Source organism: Chiloscyllium plagiosum, unplaced genomic scaffold, assembly GCF_037043375.1.
Source record: "Chiloscyllium plagiosum isolate Xiang-an unplaced genomic scaffold, Cpla_swu_hap1 HiC_scaffold_19, whole genome shotgun sequence".
Lineage (NCBI taxonomy): Eukaryota > Metazoa > Chordata > Chondrichthyes > Orectolobiformes > Hemiscylliidae > Chiloscyllium > Chiloscyllium plagiosum.
This window is the reverse complement of record NW_028270157.1, coordinates 7,363,079-7,387,262: the sequence shown is the minus strand read 5'-3', so window position 1 is coordinate 7,387,262 and position 24,184 is coordinate 7,363,079. Positions and strand designations below refer to the sequence as shown.

Here is a 24,184-nt window from a genome sequence, read left to right as displayed (position 1 = left end):
AAGAGCTGATTGAATCAGTTGATCAGGTTGTGGAGGGGTGAGCGGTGGTCTGAAGGTATGCTTTACCTCTAGAAACTCTAGAGACGATGTTAGCTTCTGAAAGTAAGTGTCTCTGCATTTCTTCTCTCATTCCTTCCTTGCCAAGGTGGTTATCAGTATGAAGGCAATCACACATTTAACTACACTAAATTGTGTCTACCCATTTCAACATTCTTAGGCATCTTGAAGTCTGTTACTCTGTTCACTATTAATGACATTATCAAGTTTTATACAATCTATAAACTTCTAAATTGTGCTACCTAAACAATTCAGTCAGTCAATTATAAACAACAATGGTTCTAAAATCAAACCCTTGGGGGACCCATTTTAGGATATTCAAAAATTATTTTTCTTTAACAAGTTAATACTTGGTTAATGTCAAAGCTTTCCGGAAAAGTATTTCCAAAATCTAGAACAGCAAGAAAACAAAATGTTTCCTGTGCTTTAGCAATTGAAGAGGCAGTTTCAGTTCAGATTTAAGTCTCGAACATTAATGGGAAACAAATGCTGAATATTTTAAAATATGTTCTCCAAATGAAACTTCCCAAATAAAACACTAAGAATTACACTGGCAACTTTGGTAGAGATCAATATTGTTTGTATTTGCAATATGAAGGGGGCCAATGAAGTCTTAACAATAATTAACATAATTGAAACAGCTCATCCTCAAGTTCAAATATTCTCTAAAATCTTAAAACATTAAACTTAAAACGCACTCTTCTTTTTGTGAACACTCTGCATTAAAAACACAAAGATATTTTAATACAATACTCTCATCTGACTAAAGCATGACCACTGACCTAACTGTTTTTTTAAACAGGCATTGTTGGATTTGGAACAACTCAGGGGCTTAAGGTTCTCATTCAATTTGTTTTGAGGACATAATGTTGTACAATTTCAATGTACAACTACACAGTCCACAAAACACATTGAATTGAGATCCGGATTCAAATAAGGCAAAACACAGTTACTTAAAAGAATTTTCTGAACCAAGATTTTAACAAACCAGCATTCTTAAACATCAAATACTCTCAGCATGGCACAATTTACATTGAAACTTTTTTTCAACCCAAGTATTAATACAACCTTAATTTCAACCCTTTTTCGGTTTTTTGGTATCCTCTCACGGAAATTACACTTGTAAAAAGAGAAAGCCCTCTCAGCGGACCACATGGCACCACAATCCAAGCCACGCTCTTCCCCCAGAGCTTCAAAATTTCACCACCAGGGGACTTGAACCCCTTTCTCACTTTACTCCTCAAGGAGGCTCGAGCCTCAGCACAGCATGGAGGACTGGAACCTCAAATCAATCCACCCAGTAGACTCAAGCCTCAAATCACACCCACTCCAGGAGACCACCACAGGAGATCCCTGCATTGCCTGCCAGTTCCCTTTTCTACCCCTGACGGTAACCCATCTACCTTCATGTGGCTGTGGAGTAACTACCTCCCTGTAACTCCTCTCAATAACCCCCTCCACCTCCCGAATGGTCTGAAGTTCATCCAGCTCCAGTTCCCTAAGATGGTTCTCGAGAAGGTGGAGTTGGGTGCACTTAGCACAAATCAAGTCTTCTCCCCTTGCATGTGCCTAAATAAAATCTTTGTTTCTTTAACTCTCAGACTCCAGAGCGAACATTTTTCACAATACTGCCTCTTACTACTTCGCTTTTTTTTTTTAAGATTAGATTCCCTACAGTGTGGAAACAGGCCCTTCAGCCCAGCAAGTCCACACCGACCCTCCCAAGAGTAACCCACCAGGCCAATCTCACCAAGCCACAGCTAAAGTGTGTTTAGGGTATCTTTAAGCATTTTATGTCTAGAACTGTCCATCAGCTATTTATTGCTTAGGTCAGTCAGTTACCTTTAAACACTGCAGCCTTGAGAGCGGGGGAAAATTCCAGGAATTTGATCTGGCAAGACTGAAAGAGCAGATTGCTCTTGCTGCACGGTTTTAAGTTTTTTGAGCTCGTTGGAGCTATTCCGTCATGATTCTTGTTTGTGTCTTTCAGATAGGACGACAGGTTTTGGGGAGTCAGTCTGTGAGTTACTTGCTGCAGGATTGCCAGCCTCTGACCTGCTTTTGTAGCCAGGATGGGTCTGGGTGGGATGCTCTTTGGAAGGTTGGTGGGACTTGTTGGGCCAAATGGCCTGCTTCCACACTGTGGGGATTCTACATATGGCTAATCCATTTCAGTTTCTGGTCAATGGTAAGCCCTAGGATATTAATACTGCAGGATTCAGTGATGGCAATGCAATTAAAATGTCATGGGTAGATTGTTAAATCTTCTCTTTTGAGGGATGATCATTGTCTGGCACTTGTGGTGAGAATGTTACTTGCCACTTGTCAAACCTAGATCATCATCCAGATCTTGCTGCATTTCAGCACGTCATCTGATAGAGTATAGGACACTGCCTTGAGGAAGTCCTGCTGTGATGCCCTGGGGCTGAGATAACTGACCGCCAACAGCCAGGCACGATTCCAATCGGTGTTGAGTTCCCTCCTCCTCCTTCTGCCCCTGATTCCCATTGTCTCCAGATTTGCTCATGTTTCCTGATGCCAACCTTGGTCAAAATGTGGCTTTGATGTCAGGGACAGTTCCTTCCACCTCATCTCTAAAATTCAGCTCTTCTGTCATTTTTGAATCAAAGATGTAATCAAGTCAGGAATCAACTAGCTCTGGTGAAATCTGAAATTATATGTCAGTGACCAGGTATTGTTAAGCAAGTGATGCCTGATAGCACTGTTTATGACCCCTGCCATCACTTCATAGATGTTTGAGAGTGGACACATTGGGTGATAATCAGCCAGGTTGAATCTGTCCTACATGTGTATGCAGGACACACCTGTGCAATTTTCCACACGATTTGGTAGATGCCAGTGTTATCGCTGTACTGGAACATCTTGACTTGGTGTGACAAGCTCTGAAGATCAAGTCTTTAGTACTACAATGGAATGTCATCAGGGCTCATAGCCTTTCCAGTATCCTATGCTTTCAGCCATTTCTTGACCTCAAATGGAATGAAATGAATTGACTGATTGAAGACAGCTATGTCATGCCTGGCACATCTGGAGAACGAGGACAAAGCAGAGATGGATTATCCACTTGACATTTCTGACTAAGACTGTTGTTAATGGTTCAGCATTATCTTTTGCAATAACATGCTGGGTTCCTTCATTGAGAATGGGAATATTTGAGAAGCCCCCTCCTCCAATAAGTTGCTCAACTGTCCACCACTATTCATGACAGGAAAGTTTACATCTGATCCATGGTTGTGGAACGGTTTTGTTCTATCACTCAATGTTACACTGTAGGTGCTCAAATAACCTTGTTTGTTGCTTCATCAGATTGACATCTCATTTTTAGGTAAGTTTGACACTGTTCCTGGCATTTCCTTCTACACTTTTTGTTGACTCAGGGTTGTTCCCGGACGTGATAGGGATGACAGAGCAGGGGATTTGCTGGGCTAAGCGAATGCAAATTATGTTGGAATATAAAATTCTGCTGGCCTGCAGCACTTCCAAGCATGCCCAGTCTCGAGATGCTACATTTGTTCACAGGTTGTCTCATTTACACAATGGAAGGCATCCCCATTGTAAAGACAGGACTTCGGCTTGACAAAGACTATATGGTTTTTGCAGGTTTTGCAAGGTTTACAGCTCAGGTTGAGGTTTAGGGTGTAGATTTGCTCGCTGAGCTGTAGGTTTGATATCCAGACGTTTCATTACCTGGCTAGGTAACATCATCAGTGGCGACCTCCAAGTGAAGCGAAGCTGTTGTCTTCTGCTTTTTATTTATATCTTTCTCCTGGATGGGGTTCCTGGGGTTTGTGGTGTTGTCATTTCCTGTTCGTTTTCTGAGGGGTTGATAGATGGCATCTAGATTTATGTGTTTGGAGTGCCAGGACTCGAGGAATTCTCTAACCTAACCCAGAAATCCTAACCACCTTACCAATACATCAAAGAAGTTTCAGAAATGACAGCCAGACTACTGAGACCCCTCGAAATCCTAGTAGCACACAAACCCAACACTCTCAAACAAAAACTAACAAACTTAAAAGACTCAGTCCAACCCATGGACAAAACCAACGTAATCTACAAAATTCCATGCAAGGACTGCCACAAACACTACGTAGGATAAACAGGAAGAAAGTTAGCCACCAGGATACACGAACACCAGCTAGCCACAAAAAGACACTACCTTCTCTCCCTCATAGCCCTACACATGGATGAAAAAAAAACACCATTTCAACTGGGACAGGCTAAGCAAAGACATGCCAGAGAATTCCTCGAGGCGTGGCACTCCAACCACAACGCCATAAACAAACACAGATCTAGATGCCATCTATCAACCCCTCAGAAAACGTACAGGAAATGACATCACCACAAACCCCAGGAACCCCATCCAGGAGAAAGATATAAATAAAAAGCAGGAGACAACAGCTTCGCTTCACTTGGAGGTCGCCACTGATGATGATGTTACCTAGCCAGGTAATGAAACGTCTGGATATCAAACCTACAGCCCAGCGAGCAAACCTACACTCTAGACTATATGGTGGTCACTCTTACCGATACTATTGTGTACAGATGCACATGCTGCAGGTAGATAGGTGAGGAAGAGATTAAATATGCATTTCCTTTCTTGCTGGTTCACCACAGACCTAGTCCTCAAGAACCCAATCAACACAGTCAGCAGTGGTACACCGACCTACTCTTGGTGGTGAACATTGAAGTCCCCATCAAGAGTTCATTCCCTTATCACTCTGTGCTTCGTCCAAGTAGTTGTCAATATGGAGGAGCACTGATTCATCACCTGAGGTTTGGAGATGATGTGTGGTAATTAGGTTTCCTTGCCCATATGTAATCTGATGTCATGAGAACTTCAGGAGGTCATAAATTTATAGCACTTTTTAGAATGATGCACAGTAATGCAAGACTCTGCAGTTAAGCACCAGTCACAGATAGGTGTAGTAGAATAGAATTCAAGTCTTTGCCAGTTATTTGTAAAATAATATAAAGAAATCAGATCAATGTCTCACACTTTAATTAAATCTTTTAATTGAAAGGCGATCAAGAAAGAAATAATTTGCCAAACAGTAATCAAACATGTATACAACAGACAGCAAGCACATTTTTCCTGAGTTTACTTAAAGTTTCTTTTTCAGAAAACAAAGAACTTTTCAAAAGATTCTCAACTAGAACACCAAACTCTATAGTAGACCGATTTTGGTACGGAGCAAGCAACTTAAAAAGGTGAAGCATTCAAATCTCACAATGGCAAATAGTGAAGAAACATTTATTAAATTTAGAAACTGCGAAGTAACCACACACCACCAAATTAAAAAAAATTCAATGGGTGCATTAAAATCCTAGAGAAAAAGTAAACCATCATTTCGAGTTGGTTAGGCCACTTGTACACGTGATACTAACACAAGTTAAATCAGATGTCAGTGAAATTTGGCTTTATATTGTAAGTTTTTTTTCTATTTCTTTGCTGTGGTAGGCACTGAACATATTCACAAGAGACTGACAATGTACTTTTATCAAAAGAATATAAATGTTTATTATTAACACAAAACAAAAAATTATATCAGAAATAAAGATTCAACCCTTTTATACTCAACAACCTTATATTAAAATCTTCAATGATCATGCAGTCTTCACTCAAGTTCCTTGTTCAGTTTCCACAGCTGTAATTGTTTTTAATGGCAACTTTTTCAATTTTGCTATTTTCTTTAGTTAATGGGTCATCCTAAGAGCTTTAAACAGATAACACAGTTCACTTATTAATTAATATGAACTCCTTCAACTCAAGTTTTTTGCAGTCTTCTACTTTTAGAACTTTCTATTAAATAACTCCGGTTGCATTGCCCATTCCTAAGTATTTAGGATTCTGCTAAACTATCACCTCTGCTGTTAGAAACTTTTTCTCTGAATGAATCTGCACACTACTTGACTTCTTCTGGATTGTTCTGACTTGGTGTTCTATTCAACCCTTTGTTCGAAGGCATTTAACAATTCACCTCAAAAGGTTAAAGACTTAATTTAAATGGATGCAAACAAAACATACCTCCAGACATCATAATACCACTGAAAGAACACATCTAAAATTAAACTGAAAAACTATGTTCTTTCATTCTTAACACCCAAGTTTGATTTGTGATATACACACACAAAAATCAAACTTGTGTGTTAAGAATGAAAGAACGTATCATTCCTGTATTTTAAATCCAAGCCCAAGCCATAATATTATGAACTTTCATCACATTACTTTCTCAGGTAATTCAAAGTTGGACAGTAAATGCAGATTTACAACCATTAACTATATCTGGCACTCTAATTAAAACCCGCAAGTATGATTGTTAACTTGCAGACATTTTTATACTGTATTGCCCATTTCAAAAAAATGGCATTCTACTGTCCAATCAATACTACTCCCCTTACTTATATTTGCAGCTAGTACCTTGTCAAATGCAAGTAATTCAGAAGCAGTTAGAACAACGCAGGCTGACAGTTTACATTTGCAATTACAGCCAATGACAAGAGACTACTTCTTTGCCATTGGTAATTATAGAAGCTAAAAAAAAGTGCCTTCCAAAATCAATGTGCTGTGATGTGTGGATCAGGTAGGTGAGCAGTACAAAACCTCTCAGTACAGTGGGAGAGAGAAAAATAACAAAGTAAATGCGTCGAGGTGTACAGACAAAACTTGTTAGTGCATGCTGAACAAGTTTGGTCTACAAGCTCAGATGATTTTAAATTTTAAGATTGCAATCAACAGCTATTTTGCAACCACTAGCTGCATTTAAAAGCATTTTATTCTCGGAACGAGCCATTTTCTTTTGGGGCTTATAAGCTGTCAGCAAGATGACATATGGAAAGGAATACCTGAAATCTCACAGTTAAGACCCATTCTACCTCCCAGAAACACATAACAAATGCAGTTGGAGATGTTGTTCTATGATGGGGCTCATAAGCCATGCTGGTACCCATGAACCCATGGCCAGTGACACAAATTTCCCAGGTGGACAATCGTATTCATTAGCAAATAATTGCTGACAACGACAATGAGCATCTACAAGGAGGCCTGGCCTAATTTCTTCCCATGAATTGAACTATATCAAATGATAGCTATGAAATTAGTACAGCACTGCCCCACTTAATCCAGAGGTATATCATGATATCTGTAAAAAAAAAATTGATTACACTGCTTACCCCAAAGCCTGCACCATTATTTAAGTATACCTTAACTACATGGCTGTTGAGCGCGAAGGACGTTCCAGATTTTAAAAATTAACTTCGATTTTACAAAGTACAAGTGAACAGAACACTTTGAATTATATACCAGTATACACACTTGCATTTTCAATAGATTCTATAAGATTGAGTTCTCAATGACTAGGGAGACAGTCTGAAAACAAGAGTTGAACTGAAGCCAAAGAAGCGAAGGAATTTGGGTACATACAAATCACAGCAAGAAGCTACACAGCTTTAAGTCCATTAAAAACATGTTTCCAGCAACAGTTTTATTTCTAGAGAGAACTAAAAAGTGAGAAAAACCAATCTACATAAGAATAATGCCAGAAGTGAGAGGATATACTTATAGAATAAAGAAGCAACAGATTTATGAGTTTTAAAGCTTTAAAAGAGAAGCTTTAAAGGTAGGTTTGTAAGGAGAAAATCCATTTATGGTGGAGATCTAAATTACATTTTGTAAAAACAAGTTACAGCGTGTTCTCAATTAAAATTGTGGTTGCATTACTGAAAATCAGAACTTTATGTAGCACTGTCTTAAGTGAAACATAAATTATTACGGGAGATAACATTAAAAATGTAGTTCAGTTCTACAGGACTCTCAGCAGAACAAAAAATGTTAAAACATACCTTCCAAATTGAAATATTTTACATTATTAAATGAAATAACTAAAATAAATTCTTATTTTTAAAACAAATTGCAAGTTACAATACAGGAAACTCACTGTATCCCACTGACTGTTTCCCTTTCTCAAATGCTTGCCCTGAGCCAAGATTTAAGAAAAGATCAGCAAGGCAGGAGCAGCTTTGAAGAGTCATCTTTGTTTTAAAAGATGATTTTAAGTCTGAACACTTCTGAAGCATTAATACTTTCACTTGCATGACATCAGAGTTCCAACTTCAGATTGAATCTGGAACAGGAACTCGTCCGAGAGAGAAGTAATGACAACTCAGAGGTCATGAAGCAGGGAAGCACAGGAAACAATATTAAAATCAATCTTGTGTCAAGATTAGGAGGCCCATTTATGTCTCACATTTGAAGCAAATAAACATTAAATTAGGCAATTTTAAGTAAGGACTTATTGGATTCGTTAATCAATCAAATTGGGGATTTAGGTGAAACTCACTTATCTGGAGGCTAGACACAATATGAAGCAAGCTAACAAAAGGAAGCACGACTACTTTAGATGCATTTAGCATTCAATCAACTACGTCAGCCACCTACCTCCGTTCCAGTCATAAACTTTCTCCAAGACGCCCAGGTTGTCCTAGCTTTAAACCTCACAGAATCAAAGAAGTCTTGTACATAGAAGGTAGTTTGGCCAATCATGCCTGCACTGGCTCTTTCGGGAAGTATTACCTAGTGCCAATCCCTTGCTTTTCCCCAAAACCTTGCACATTACTTTTATCCAAATAATCATCCAATGCCCTCTTTAATGCCTCAACTGAATCGGTCTTCACCATATTGTAAGGCAATGCATTCCAAATCCTAACTTTTTGCTGAGTGAAAAAGCTTTTTCTCACATCACTCTTAATTCTTTAGTACATCACTTTAAATATGTGTCTTGTCCTTTGAACAAGAGAATTTCAAGATTTTGAAAACCTCAAACAGATCTCCTCTCAACCCATTTTATCTCCAGGGATAACAGTTCCAACTTCTTCAATCTATCCTCATCAGTGAAGATATTCATTCCTGGAATCATTTTCATAAATCATTTCTACACTCTCTAATGCATTCACATCCTTCCGATAGGATGGCATCCAGAACTGAACACAACACTCCAGCTGAAGTTTCACAAGTGTCTTGATACAAGTTCAGCATCACCACCTTGCTCTTTTACTCTGTCCCTATGAATAAAGCTGAAATTATGCTATATTTGCTGTTCTCTCCATCTGTCCTGCCACCTACCACAATCTGTGCACATACAGCCAGTACCTTCCGCTTCTGCCCTTTTAGAATTGTACCACCTATTTTAAAATACCTTTCACTGTTGTTCGCACTAAAATATATCACTTCACACTTCTCTGCAAAGACCTACACTTGTCACCTATCCACCCATTCCAGCAACTTGTCTATGTCTTCTTTGAGCTCTGTACTGTCATCCTCAGTTTATTACACATCAACTTTGCATCATCTGCAAACTTTGAGGATGTCCCCTGCCCATCAAGATTTAGATCATTAACATAGATCAGGAAAAGCAATAGTCCCAATACCAACTTGAAGGGCAACATTTTCACACAGAGTGGTGCATGTTTGGAATGAACCATCTGAAAAAGTGGAGGTGGGCACAATTACAGTATTTAAAAGGCATCAGGATGGGTATATGAATAGAAAGGGTTTAAAAAGGGAAATGGACCAAATGCTGGCCAATGGAACGAGATCAGTTTGGAATGTCTGGTCAATGTGGACGAGTTGGAGCAAAGGGTCTATTTCCATGATGCATGACTCCAGGCAGTTGTGGGAGTCGGTGGGTCATTACTGGATTACACTCTCCCCCCCCTTCTCCCCCCCACCCAGCCTCATGCAAAAATGGTATCCCTTATTCCCAATTCCTCTGCCTCCACCGCATCTTCCCCCAGGAGGACCAGTTCTTCTGCCCAGTCCTTCTAGATGGAAGTGGTCATGGGTTTGGAAGGTGCTTTCTAAGGAATCTTAGTGAATTTCTGCAATACATCTTGCACGCTTTACATCAATGGTAAAAGCGAGCAAAATGTCTGTGAAGGTGGTGCCAGATTAAGCAGGGTGCTTGGTCCTGGATGATGTCAAAGTTTCTTGAGTGTTGTTGGAGCTGTACCTATCCAGTCAAATGGGGAGTATTCCATCATATTCCTGACTTGTGCCTTGGACAGGCTGGGATAAAGGCAAGTTAGTCACTACAAGATTCTTAATCTCTAATCTGCTCTTCTAATGACAGTATATCTTTGGCTCATCCAGTTTCCAGATAACAGTAATCTTGAGTACGTCAACAGTGGGAAATCCAATGATAGTAGTGACATTGTGACTGTTATTCCTTTTTTGTACAATGTCACATTGTGACTATGACAAAGGCAAAAGATTCCTCAACCTTCTTGATTGGTCTGCAGCCTTTGACATAGCTTTAGATGCATGTCATCATCATCCAACTAGGTGGGATTGCATTTCCTAGTTCCATTCTTATCCAGTTTAATCAAAAAGCAGAAAATTGCCAATGGCCGTTCTTCCAATTCCTACTCCGTTACCTTTGATTTCTGCAAAAGATCTATTCATAGCTGCTTCCTTTCCCCATATGCTGCACCTTCAACAAACTTGGATAATTTAATTCACATACAGGTGATCACACAATCTCAATACCAACTTTCTTTTCCTCTGACATTGCTAGATTTTCAAAGTGCTTATCTGGCATCTAGTACAGGAGACAGGAAAAATGAATAGCTTTCTGCATCTGCATGAATTTTAAAAAAGGTGTAGTATATTCTTGTTTTCCCAATTGTAGTGTTTTGTTTATAGGTTTCAAATAGTCAGAAAACAAAACATTAAAAAAAAACATCAGAAGCTTACATTCTTTAATCACAAATTTTCATTAGCACCAACACTCCAGAAAAAAAAGTGTCTTTTCAATTGTTTGTTTGAAATGTGCTTTTAAAAGTGTATCATTCTAAAATTTCATAACACATCTCAAGTAAAATAAAGTGGAGATGCAAACATGCCTGATATACCAAAGTAAAACATTATTTTTCTGTTCCATGTTATGATTTCCCAAATTCAGAAATATTTTTCAGCAATTTACAAACTTTTTAATCAGTTCTGCTTGCAAAGCAAATACAATAGATCTTGTTCATCTTGCTCAAATACAATTTTAAATTTACATACACACATTTCTGTTGTGACAGCCAATGACATGATCACCACCTCTTTGTGACAAGTTACTAGATTAGCCTCACAAAAGTGATATGAATTAATCCACCTAAGTTACCAATGTCAACTCGAATTTATGCATCACAAACAATCAATATTTTTCTTAGTCTTTCTGAAACAGCTACCATAGGCTAACTTTTTGTAGAGGACCAGAGATGGACATGTTGAGTCTGCACTAAGTAACATGCCAGTTTGTTAGCATGATTCCATCTTCACCTCAAAACCTGGGCTGCAAAATCTTTCAATGCCGGACAACCTCTAATCAAATCCCAAACTCAAGAGCACACGGTCACCTTAATTGGAAGGAGCAACATACTACTGCATATTACAGAACCTCAATCAGGTACAGAAGAAAGAGCAGATATGTAGAAAATTACTAATACAATGAAACAGCATTAAGAAATAATTTCAAATATCCAATTTATTGATTTTTAAAATCCAAATGTCCAAGTTACAGAAGACAATGAAATCTGCAAATACTTGCAGGAGAACTTATTTAGCAAGTCCAACAGGAGAAGGGACAACTCTAGATTACGTTCTAGGGAATGAAGATCGAAAGAGCATCACCATGGAATATTTTAGTGCAAGTGATCGTACATCAACTAGATTTAGATTTAACATAGTTGTGGAGAAAGATGGAACAAAGAGTAAAAGTTCTGAATTGAAGCACAATTTTACTCAGGTGAGATGAGATTTGACTGAAGAGGACTGAAAACAACTTGAAAATAATCAGTGTCAAATGCACTGAGAGATATTCCAGGAGAAAAAACATTATGAGCTCTTAACAAATACATTCCCACTAAAAATAAGAGAAGCTTCTAAATTTCAATCCCTGGACATCAATGAAGGCACAAATTTAAGAAGAGAGAAAAAGCATGGAAAATATTGGAATAAACCAAGAAGGATCACTAGACTCAAAACAAACTCCATTGCTCTCTCCACAGATACTGCCAGATTACTACAATCGGTTCAGGTCTTCCTGGTATAGGAAAGAAGTTGTGAAACTTGAAAGGGTTCAGAAATGATTTACAAGGATGTTGCGAGATTTGAGCCAGAGAGAGAGGCTGAAAGGCTGGGGCTATTTCCCCTAGAGCATTGGAGACTGAGGGAAGACCATTTAGAGGCTTATAAAATCATGAGAGGCATGGAGAGGGTAAATAGACATGGTCTTTTTCCCCCAGAGCAGGGGAATCCAAAACTAGAGGGGATAAGTTTAAGGTGAGAGGGGAAAGATTTAAAAAGGGACCTAAGGGACAACTTTTTCCATGCAGATTGATGTGTGTATGGAATGAATTGCCAGACGAAGTGGTGGAGACTTGTACAATTACGACATTTAAAAGTAATCTGAATGGGTATATGAATGGGCAGAGTTAAGGGATATGGGCCAAATGCTGACAAATGAACTACGTTAATTTAGAATATCTGGTCAGCATGGACAAGTAGGACTTTAGGACCTGTTTCCATACTGTACATCTCTATGATTCCTTGAATGGAAGCATCCGCTAAACATCCAAAATGTCAAGCCCCTTCAGAATCCTGTGCTTCAATAAGATCACTTCTCAATCTTCCAAAAAAGACAAGGAGTGTAGTTTCCAACTTTTCAATCTTCCTAAGATAACTGTTCACCTCAATTTGGTCTCCCAGGGATGGAGAGATGGAAACAGTGCTTTCCATCCATTCTATTAACTGAAAGGTTACAGCAAGTGCATTGATTGCAAGTGATCAGCAGAAAGATTAGACAAAAATTGAGGACAAATGTTTTCACCTAATGGAGAGTGATGTTCTGAAACTCTGCCCGAAAGGGCAATAAAGTCAGATGTCATCGTCACATTTTAAACTACTGGGACATGCGTGAGAAATAATGTAATTTTCAGGGCTACAGATCAATAGCTGGAAAATGAAATTAAGAGAAACAGCTTTCCTTTTAGTCAACACACACATACCTGTAATTTTCTACGTTACTATCTATTTCATTCTCACCTTAAATGTGGAAAAAACTGATTTTGTTTGTTTAAATTTATCAACAAGGCCTTACAGTTAACCTGGAAGAGCAACTTCCATGAATTAACTAATTTTATCGCTTCTTCCCAAATGCTGAAGAACATTGTGTCATCTGAACAAATTGCTATGAACCTTGTCAAACTGAAGTGATCACAATTAAGGCTCCAATGGTGAGGATCCAACTCCACCGGGCTGTCAGCAAGTTGAATTTATGGGAGCACAAGTAGTAGTGGTCCAAATCAATTAACAACGCATACTAATCAGTTTGAAATAAGTGACACAGGCTTTTAAAAATTAAAAGTCCTTCCTATCAATATCATTCCACAAATTGAATATCCGTCCAGTAAAGAATCTTGCTAAATTGAAGCAAGGATAACCTGTTCCATTGTACAGAACAGATATATAAATTTAACCATATCATATTACATTGCTTATCTTACCTACTTCCCTTGTACAAAATTAATGACAAATATAAATTTGCTTCCATGTATGCAATAATCATGGTTTTTTAAATTTCAAAGTTTTCTTTGTATTCGTGCAACAATCTGCAGCTTTTCGTGTATGTAGTTGAAATATTATAAAGTATATTATAAGTATTTGCAATAAATCGACATGGACATTGCAGGCTTTTGGGTTATTTAAAATGTACAGATATATTTAATTTGTTCTTTGCCACATTTGGCTCTCTTTATCTAAGCATACCCTTTTGAATGTTCCACTGCTCCAACATAAATAAATCATTCCACTTTACTTCCCCTACAAACATTGTACACTGACCATGATCCAAAGGGACAAGCTGTTTTTCTTTTTGCTGTATACTCTGACTCAATTGCTCCCCCAACTGATTAGCATTTAAAGAATACAGGTTGTCAAGTGATAGCTACCAATTTTCAGTTCATCATGTGCATTTCTGAAGTTGCCTCTTATTCACCATGGGATGTGCTCATCATTGACAAGTTGAATATTTGTCACACATTCTTAATTTCCCTCAACATGGTACTGGACAGGTGAAGTCCATCTAGTGCGGTTACACAAAAGGTCGAATGCTGTTCAATAAAGTGAATGGTCTTTGTGTACACTGCAGCTTTGGATTAATCATAACTGACCAAACTCAAATCACCATGTAGTCATAGTCATAGAGTCATATATAAAACCAAAATATTAAACCTATGTTATAACATAAGAAAAAGCATTATACTATATATTGCCACACATGATTGTGGTTACTAGTGATTTTACAGAATGGCTTCAAAGATATCAAACCAATTAGTAAAATACAATTTGATCTTCTTTACAAAAATCACAGGAACTGAATTTGCTACATGAGGCATTTCATCATGACTGATACTACATGGCAAGAAATCCCAAAAGTTAAAAATGTTGCAGTTCACTTGCAATATTGTTTTTTACCCAAAGACCACGTCTCAATTTTGGGCTACTTAATTCACTCACAATTGATTTTCTAAACAGCATACAGCTTGATCAATGGAAATATTTTTCAACAAGATCGGTTAAAAAATCAAAAACCATAATATGGCATATCTTTACACAAGTACTGAAAAAATGTACTCCACATTAGAGATTAAAGTATGATTCATGGGACAAAATGAATGTGAGTTTCACATTATAACAAAATGAAAAAATATACAGTAAAATTTCTCTTGGATTATTTTAATCTTGCAAAATGTATACAGTTTATAAATTTAAATAGAAAAGTCCTCAGACTGTTATGTATTTGGTAACAATCATAAACTGAATGCAAGTCAATTAACTACATTGATCTGCAAACCTCCCATCTTTAAACACTTTTGTAATGCTTAATTCAAGTTCTGAAATATAAAATATTTGCTTGCAGCACATATCCAAAAATAAGTAGTGTTGATTCAAAGTGACTTTACAACTCAAGTATAGCAAGAAGCCCCACTATTAAAATTTCATCCACAGGGTATATGAGCATTTTGGAAATTAGTTATCTACGATAAATTGTGCAGATTAGGATCAACATCTGTCTGGAGGAAAGGTTGTAGGGATGTTTGTGTACAAAAACTGCATTAATGCAACATATCCATTGTGCAACAAAATTAGTTACAAAGTCTACAAATGAATGTCATTTGTCAACTTTCTAGGTGCTGTATTTACAAAAGATAGAGGCAGGATTTGAAATATTTTTGTAACATTCTGGCATTAGAAGTATTATCAGTTCCATCACACAATTGTCAGAAATACAAATAGTTGCTATAACAAAACAGTTTAAGTCAAGCACAAACTATGCAAATCAGGTGTTCTGAGGAAACTACAGCAACCCAATACTGTATTTTTCCATCAAAAATACTTATCAGAAACCGGCTTAAAGCTTTAACATCCCTTCATGCTGATACACATAATGCTGCATTCAAAAGGATGGAAAACATGCTAAGTCAAATTCTAACTTCAATCCAATAGTCTTACATTATAGCTTTTAATGTTACAAAGTAGGATATTTGACATCCTCCCTGCAAGTTTCAAGATCTATTACATAAATAAAATTTTGGAAAAATTCCCTCATTTTAAATCAGGAGTTAAACATAGGTACATTATTTCGATTTTCTTAAACATGTTAACCACATCTCATATCAGGCAAAAAGCCAGCCTTACACAAGATAATCCCTATGGCTTACTAAAAGAAATCTAGACAACACAAAGGTTGTTTACAAGATTGTTCAATACTGTAAAAGGGGTTGTCTCAGAAATTAAATAGGGTGATTTAATACTGTACCACAACATTCCAGTCATCCTTAATTGTGACAAGCACACATTATTTTTATTGTTAATCACTGCTCCTTGCACTCCCTGAAAATCTACAGCATTCTGATTTTTTTAATTGGCCTTTTCCATCAATTTTAAGGCAAGCCCTTCATCCAGCTGCAAGTAAAAGTTTGGCAATGCCACAAAAAGTGAGATTTTTATTTACGCCTTGCAAATTGGTATTTAGTTTTATGGTATTCCAGCAAAGATGTTTTGTTTTAAAATTGAAGTTTGAATACTGTTTATCAACATACAGTAAACTATTTAGCCTTTCAGATACTCACAAAATGCTTGCCATGAATATCAACTACATTTATAAATTAATTTACAAGTGAAGCATATGAAATGTATACAACATAACTGTCCTTGTTTATGATTTTTAACAACATGAAAACATTGAGCTTTTCAAATGTTACTAATTTTGATATTCTGTCATGGAAAAATAACCACCTACTACATCTTCAATCTGGATTTAGAGCAAGCCAAATCTTAACCCATAACCGGTTTAGTGTCCTACAAATGTAACTGGACTTGAACGGGAATACATAGCACTCCATAGATGCTCTCAAATCCACTTTGAATACTCTCTTCTGCATTACTTAAACATGACCAAATTACATTTACGTACTGTCATACCAAGTTACTCAAAAGTTGCCAGATAAATTAAGTTGAAACAAGCTTAATTTTTTGATTTCAAACCAATGCAACTTTTCTAGAGTACAATTATTCATAGAAACGAATGGAAACAACTATTATCGAACATTAACCTCAAAGTTTTACACATTGTCGTGATTAACTTGCACAAAAACTTCTACACAGCTTGTTCAAAACATCTGAAATGCCAATTTTATTTTGAACCAGTAAATTTGTATGACATTATTGACTGGAAATAATATCAGCTGCCCAGTGTACAAAGCAGGCTACTTCAGAACCCAAATGCTCCCAAAGCACAATACTTTTATACATGCTTAAACCAAACTTCATTCTTAGCAACAAACTGCCCATCAATTCTAATGCCCAAGAAAAAAAATTGCCCCAAAGATATTGGCCATACAATTGTCAGTGATCAGTGAATCTGCTGTTAAATTATTAAACTTCCATAACATTTAAAATAGACAACATTAACCATCCTCACAAAAGGGGAAATACAAATACTGGGACAAAACAAGACTGAATACCACTACACATTTTCAACCATTTTACAAAATATACCCCTTCTACACCAAATTAGTTTTACTATTTTGAAAGAGTTATAAAGCAGGATTTCCAAATAAATTAAAATATACAGTAATTATTGACAGTATGTAAAAATATTTCCAAAGATTATTTTGATGAAATGTTTGAAAAGAATTGAAGTTTAGTGCCCTGATATCACACGGGCACTTGGAAAAGTTCAGTTCTGGCAACAAAATTGACTAACCGAAAACACCTGCCTTGTTTCATGTATACTAACTACTTCCTTCCAGGTAGCTTCTGTACTGCTGTAAATGCTGTGGAACACCTCAACTGTAAATTACTGTTAAAGTGGGTCACACCTAACAGTCTTTTGATCTGCAAGTTTAATACATTTTAGATCAACTTGCCATAATACTTCAAAGCCCCAAAAACAAAACCACAGTTTAAGCATCAATTTCAAAAGCCTAAAAAGCATTATTTTGTTTCTATAAACGTAATATAAATCTAATTTTCAAGAGCAAAATAAGAAGGAACGTTTGTAATTATATTACTCTTTCACTAAATGAAACCCCTTGTCCCAATTTCGAATAGATATAGCAAGAATTGTATTGAACTGAACATAAACGTTATAAACGTTACCGTAAGTAATATTGTTTTAAGGCAAACGCTGCGTTAGGGCAACCTTTCGGAAAGTTTAACTCCTCCGTTATCTGTGACCATTTGTTCTTGTCAGTTACCTGCAGCAAAGAAAATCCTGATTAATATGCAGACACATTATCAGATACCAGAATATACCATCTGTTCCTTCAACGGGTTTTAACAACACGACCTGAGCCGCAATTTTGCTTTAGAAAAAAAAAGTAAGCAGCAAAAAGAAGAAAAAAAAACTTTGTAGTACTTTCCTGGTTCAAACGACAAGAAAAAGGGGGTCGAAAATGTTCATATTTTCACCGTCTTAGCCATCCTATGGGCCTATGTGAGGCCTACGATTTTCCCCCTGAACCACGAAGCCTGATACAGAGAAGTCCGTCCCCTCCGATGCGACGAGTGAAAAGAGGCGAACGAGTGGTGCGAGCCTGTCTCCTGAAGAGCATTTCCTACCCCAGGCACACTCACGATTATCGATGTTAAGCATGCCCGCTAATTTTGACTTGGCTGAAGTGCGCGCAGTGGAGCAGCAGCAAGGCCAGAGACAGACAACTGCCATTTACAGATCACAGCCACACACAGACAAAAACAAACCCTTTTTATCCAAAACCTTAAAACACAACAACCCTCCCGACCGTTTCTCAAAAGGAAAGTAGATCACTGAAGACGCACATACCACAAGAATTTTTTTTTAATATATAAAACACACACCTTGGCGAATCCTCCCAGGCTGGTGACTCTGGTGTAGAGAGCGTGAAGATCCAGCTCCTTTCCAGCCACTATAGGGATCTTTTTAAAAGGCGTCCTGAACAAGAAGGGGAAGAATAAATCAGACCCACGCCTCCTCTTCGCCAAAGTGCCCATCCAAAGTTTTATCAACCCCCCCCAATTAGCGGGGTTTTTTAAAACATAAAATCCTTACCCTCTGTTGTGGTGAAACTGCCGCAGCTCCTCCAGGAACGCCTGCCTTTTTCTCCTCGGGTCTGAAGGCTGCATTTTCCCCATCGAATTTGCCATCTTTTTCATTGTTGTGTGAAGAGAAGAGGGTGTTTTTTAACCAAAAAAAATTAATAAATAAATAAAAAATGCCTCGGGGAAGTTATTCAGTATCTGGAAGGAGAGCCGGTCCGCCGCTGCTCAGTCATTGATGGAGCGAGTGCGAAAGTTTGAGAGAAAAAAAGAAAAAAAAAGAGCAAAGACTCGCTTTTACTCACTCACTGCACTCTTTTCGATCTCCCCTCAAACACAAAAAAAACACAAAAAACAACTTACATCTTGTTCTCTATTGTGTGTTAATGTGGTAGACAATATAAATGTGTGTATTTATGGTATAAATATATTTTTTTTCAGACGGGCTGCAGTGGCTCCATGCAGTTTAGCATTAACTCAAACACAGGAGGGGAGGGGGGGGTAAAACACACATTTATATATTTTTTTGAGAAAAAAAAGAATGAAAACACAGCAGCAGTACTGGTTGGCGGCCGAGACACCGGCGGCAGCGGCTCGAACCTCCCTCGGAGAAGCGAAACAATAGCGCCTCGTCTCAACCAAACCGGCCACCACAGCCTAGGCCCCGGGAGGGGGTGCCACTATTCAACCATTACGTGACACCCCTCCCCCTTCCCTGCTCGTGCTCGTGCTCCTTCCCCTCCCCCACTCCGTACACGCTCACTCTCCACTAACCTCTTGCCCCCCCCCGCACACACACACACTAACGCTCCTCGCGTGCCCCTCCCCCTTCTCCTCCTTTCCCGCCCAGTCCCGGGGAAACCGCTCACAAAATGGCGGCGTCCAAGTAGGACGGGGAAGACGTGTCGCTTCATCTCCGACACGAACGGCTCGTATGTATGCGTGTAATGTGCTTTCCCTTTTTTTTAGGTTTAAAATAAAATTGTCTCCAGTTTGGCTTGTATTCGATTCAGACGCGCTCCTTTGCAGAAGGCGCAAGCGTTTTCTGTTTTTTTTTAATGAAGGAAGGCGGTGGCCGTCGTCTGGTGAAAATGGTGTGTGTGTGTGTGTGTGTGTGTGCGCGCGCGCGCGTCTGAGGAGACAGAAGAGATACGTTTTATATTTAAAATATAAAAGCCGAAAGATGCTGTGAGTCAGGCGAAAATACAAATTGCTGTAAAAGGTTAATATATCTGGTAGCATTTGTGGAGAGAAACCAGTTAATGTTTCTTTTCCCCTTCTGTCTCTTGGCTTGTAGAGGGTTTTTTTTTAAAAGCAAAAGTATTTGCTCGCTTTGGCAAGCAGCAGTTGTGGGCACTTTCCTTTCAGTTTAGTCGGTGTTTTTGCGTAAGTTGACAGGGGATCCCTGGGCAGGCAGTTATCGTGTCTTGTAGTTATTGCTGGTCCAATTATTGGGTTATCCCTGACCCAGTGGACTTTATTGTGCACGCGTTGATACGCGTCCAGGGGATAAGCCAGAGCTACCTTCTTCCGAAATCCTTTCGAGGGACTCGGGAGAGAGAGAGATCCGCAAATGTGTGCAGTAAGCCTCACGTGGAAAAAAGTTGAATCTTCATTCGATAATATTGATACTGCTATGCTTTTACTCCTAACACCACAACATGAATGTTTCGAAGGAGGAATTGGTGTATCAAATGTACCACTGAGTGTAAGGAGAGGTGTTATGTTTTCATTTCATTGTATATTAGTGTACTTGACTGGGACGGGTAGAATGTTCAGTGGACACTGTTCCAGGAACCTCTCCCATGCTGTATGGTAACGAGCTCCGAATAAAGATTAACGTGCTGCTGGGCAGGATCGGAGACTTCTTTGACATCTCGCACCCTCCAACAATTAGTGTCGTTTGCTAGGCCCGCACTTATTACACATCTTGAATTGTCCAGAAGGCTGGACAAGAGCTGCCTGCATTGCTGTAGGTCTGGAATCACATGTTGGGCAGACCAGAGAAGTGATTGTCTTCTATAACGAGCATTAGTGAACCAGACAGGTTTTTTTCCTTGATTGACCAATGATTTCATGGTGGTCATTAGACTCTTAATGCCAGATTTTTATTGCATTTAGATTGCACTATCTGCCATGATAGTGTAATGGTGCAGGGTTACATTTCAGACTGGAGGCCTGTGACCAGTGGTGTGCCACAAGGGATTGTTGCTGGGTCTATTGGGGTTTTTTTGGTCATTTACGTAGATGATTTGGATGTGAACAGAGGAGGTACAGTAAGTTTGCAGGTGATGCCAAAATTGGAGGTATAATGGATAGCGAAGAAGGTTACCTCCAGAGTACAATGGGGTCTTGACCAAAAGGCTCATTCCCGAAATGTCGATTCTCCTCCTTGGATGCTGCCTGACTTGCGCTTTTCCAGCAAAACATTTTCGGCTCTGATCTCTAGCGGCTGCAGTCCTCACTTTCTCCTCTTGATCAAAAGGGCCAATGGGCTAAGGAGTAGCAGATAGAATTTAATTTAGATAAACGTGAGGTGCTGCAGTTTGGAAAGGTGAATCGGCAGGACTTATACACTCAATGGTAAGGTTCTGGGAAGTGTTGCTGAACAAACTCCTTGGAATGCAGGTTCATTGTTTATTGAAAGTGGAGTCAAAGGTAGATATGGTAGTGAAGGCAGGGTTTGGTATAATTAAGTAGTCAAAGCATTGAGAACAGCAGTTAGGTGATGTGGCTGTACAGGACACTGGTTAGGTCCATATTGGAATACTGTGCAATTCTAGTCCCCCTGCTATAGGAAGGTAATTGTGAAACTAGGAAAAAGTTCAGAACAGATTTACAAAGGATTTGAGCTGTGGGGAAAAGATATCTAGACCTAGAGTGCCAGAGGCTGAGGAGTGACCTTTTTATATAGATTTATAAAATCAGGAGATGCATGAATAGGGTAGATAGAAAAGTCTTTTCCCTGGAGTAGGGGGAGTCCAAAATTAGGGCATAGGTTGAAGGTGACGGGCAAGATTTAAAAGGGACCTAAGGGCAATGTTCTCACAGGGTGGTGTGTGTATGGAATGAGCTGCCAGAGGAAGTGTTGGAGGCTGGTACAATTATAGCAGTTAAAAGGCATCTGGATGAGTACATTAATAGGAAAGGTTTAGAGAGAAATGAGTTGAAGAGTGATGAATCCCGATGTAGGGATTATGCTCAAAATGTCGATTCGCCTGCTCCTCGGATACTGCCTGACCGGTTGTGCTTTTCCAGCACCCCATTCTTCAACTCCTATCCCTCTAAACCTTTCCTATTGATATACCCCTCCAGATGCCTTCTCTGCAGTCCTCACTTTCTCCTTTTTACAGGGATATGGCCCAAATGTTGGCAAATAGGACTGGATTAATTTAGGATATCTGATTGGCATGGGTGAATTAGAGCAAAGGATCTGTTTCTGCTTTATATCTGACTTTATGGCAGGGTTTGCACCCAGGTCCACAATATTACCTGAATCTATGGATTAATCATATGAGCATACCAACTAGGCTATCGCATCCCCTTTACATAAGTTATTGGACTTTACACTAGTTTTTAACCTGAATGTCCAAACTTTTAGATTATGACATTTAATAATTGGCAGTATGTATTTCATATACAATGCAGGTTAGTTGCGACGCTATAAATCAAAAATGTTTTCCTGGTTTACATTGTTCTCAATGAAATTTGCATAAAGTCAAGCTAAGAATACTTTGTTATACTGGTGTTTAAAAATTTACTGAATACAAATTGCATTTAAAATTTGAAGAAGCTTTAAAGACCACGCAGAAGAAATTTGCCAAATTTATACCTGGAATGAAGCACTTCGGTTATAGAGTCATAGATGTACAGCATGGAAATAGACCCTTCCATCTAACTCCATGCTGACCAGATATCCTAAATTAATCTAATCCCATTTGCCAGCACCTGTCATTCTATGCACGCACCACTCTCCGTGGAAAAAGTTGCACCGTAGGTTCCTTTTAAACTTTCCCCTCTCTCAACCTATGCCTTGGAGTTCTGGATTCCCCTGCCCCAGGGAAAAGACCTTGTCTATTTACCCTATCCATGCCCCTCATGATTTTGTAAACCTCTAAGGTCACCCCTCAGCCTCTGATTCTCCAGAGAAAACAGCCCCAGTTTATTCAGCCTCTCCCTATCGCCCAAATCCTCAACCTTGGCAACATCCTTGTAAATCTTTTCTGAACCTTTTCAAGTTGCACAATATCCTTCCGATAGGAGGGAGACCAGAATTATGCACAGTTTTCCAAAAATGGCCTAACCAATGTCCTGTACAACTGCAACATGACCTCCCAACTCCTTTGCTCACCCTGACCAACATATCAAACATTGCCTTCACTATCCTGTCTACCTGCGACTCCACTTCCAGTTATGTGGAGGTATGAGAGAAGCTTGTATTTGACTTTGAAGCTTATAATGTTAAGGGAGGTTAAATTGGTATTTAAACTTCCAAAGGATTTTGATAGTGAATGTAAAGAGACTGTGTTTCTGTTGATAAGAGTATTTATAACAGCATGCAGATATAAGCTAATAAGCAAAAGTCCCAAATGGGAGCTGAGAAATTTGAGGTTGTTCTTGTGCTAAAGAATGAAACCAAAGCAGATTCAGTGGTAATTTTCAAAAGGCAGAGAGGAGAAACTACAGGGCTCTGAGGAACAGGAGAGGAGTGAAATCACCTAGATAGCTCTTTCAAAGAACTGACTAAAAAACATAACCACCTATACTGTAGGATTGTGTAAGATCTTCTCAGGATGAATTTAGGAAGCAAATTCCCCAGTACAGTACTTGAGGGGTGGCCACATAAGTAGAGTAAAAGGAGGAAATGCTTGAATTCTCAAATCTTCTGGTTGATGTTTTTCATGCAATAGGGTCAGAGAAGCTTGCAGTGAGAGTTAGGGGCAGAGTTGTGAAGGAATTTAAGTACAAAACATTTTAAATATTCATAAGGACAATAAGTGTTTGGTGCAAGAGTTTAGCTGGTTTAATATGAAAGACTTGAGTCCCTTCACAAGAGCATTGTCACAAAACTAGGTCATCTGTTCTCTGGTGATTTGGCAGCATCTCTGTTGCAAAGTCCATTTACTAATAGCTAGGCACTTATACCCAAATTGGCAGAGCTATCTGATAGACTATGGAGAAACAACTAGGCTAAGTCTTGAAGGCATAATTCCATTTGACTATGCTTCAAACCAGTGCGCTCAAGTCACATTGCTATGCAGCTGTTCCATGGTTCAATTTTTGTCAATGCATAGATTTTCAGTTTCAAAAGTTGCTGAACTCGTGCAAGACAACAAAGCAGTTTGGTTCAGACATGATTATCACTGCGTATGTCCTGTGCCACTACATGTGTGGCACATGTAGTGTGAGCAAGGTGTCCCAAGAGTAGAATGTGAACTCTAGATCTAATGAAGTCCTGTGGTATCAGGTTAAACATGGGCA

General features: G+C 38.7%; 1 protein-coding gene and 1 long non-coding RNA gene across 4 annotated transcripts in view; one reads left to right on the top strand and one right to left on the bottom strand.

Moving 5' to 3' along the window:
• The window catches only part of arid2 (AT-rich interaction domain 2), a 132,705-nt gene extending 113,343 nt beyond the window's left edge, over positions 1 to 19,362 (bottom strand). Inside the window, exons 1-3 of one of the 3 annotated variants that reach the window (XM_087997007.1) lie at positions 18,717 to 19,362; positions 18,506 to 18,599; positions 17,786 to 17,883 (exon numbers count right to left, since the gene is read on the bottom strand). In XM_087997007.1, coding sequence (XP_087853133.1) covers positions 17,786 to 17,883; positions 18,506 to 18,599; positions 18,717 to 18,820 — 296 coding nt within the window. In that variant the 5' untranslated portion in view covers positions 18,821 to 19,362. The remainder of the gene's footprint in view (positions 1 to 17,785; positions 17,884 to 18,505; positions 18,600 to 18,716) is intronic. The other 2 variants (XM_087997006.1, XM_043708678.2) reach the window with 2 other exon arrangements.
• Positions 1 to 24,184, top strand: part of LOC122559322 (uncharacterized) — a 153,160-nt gene that overhangs the window by 20,429 nt on the left and 108,547 nt on the right. The gene's annotated exons all lie outside the window — the stretch shown is intronic.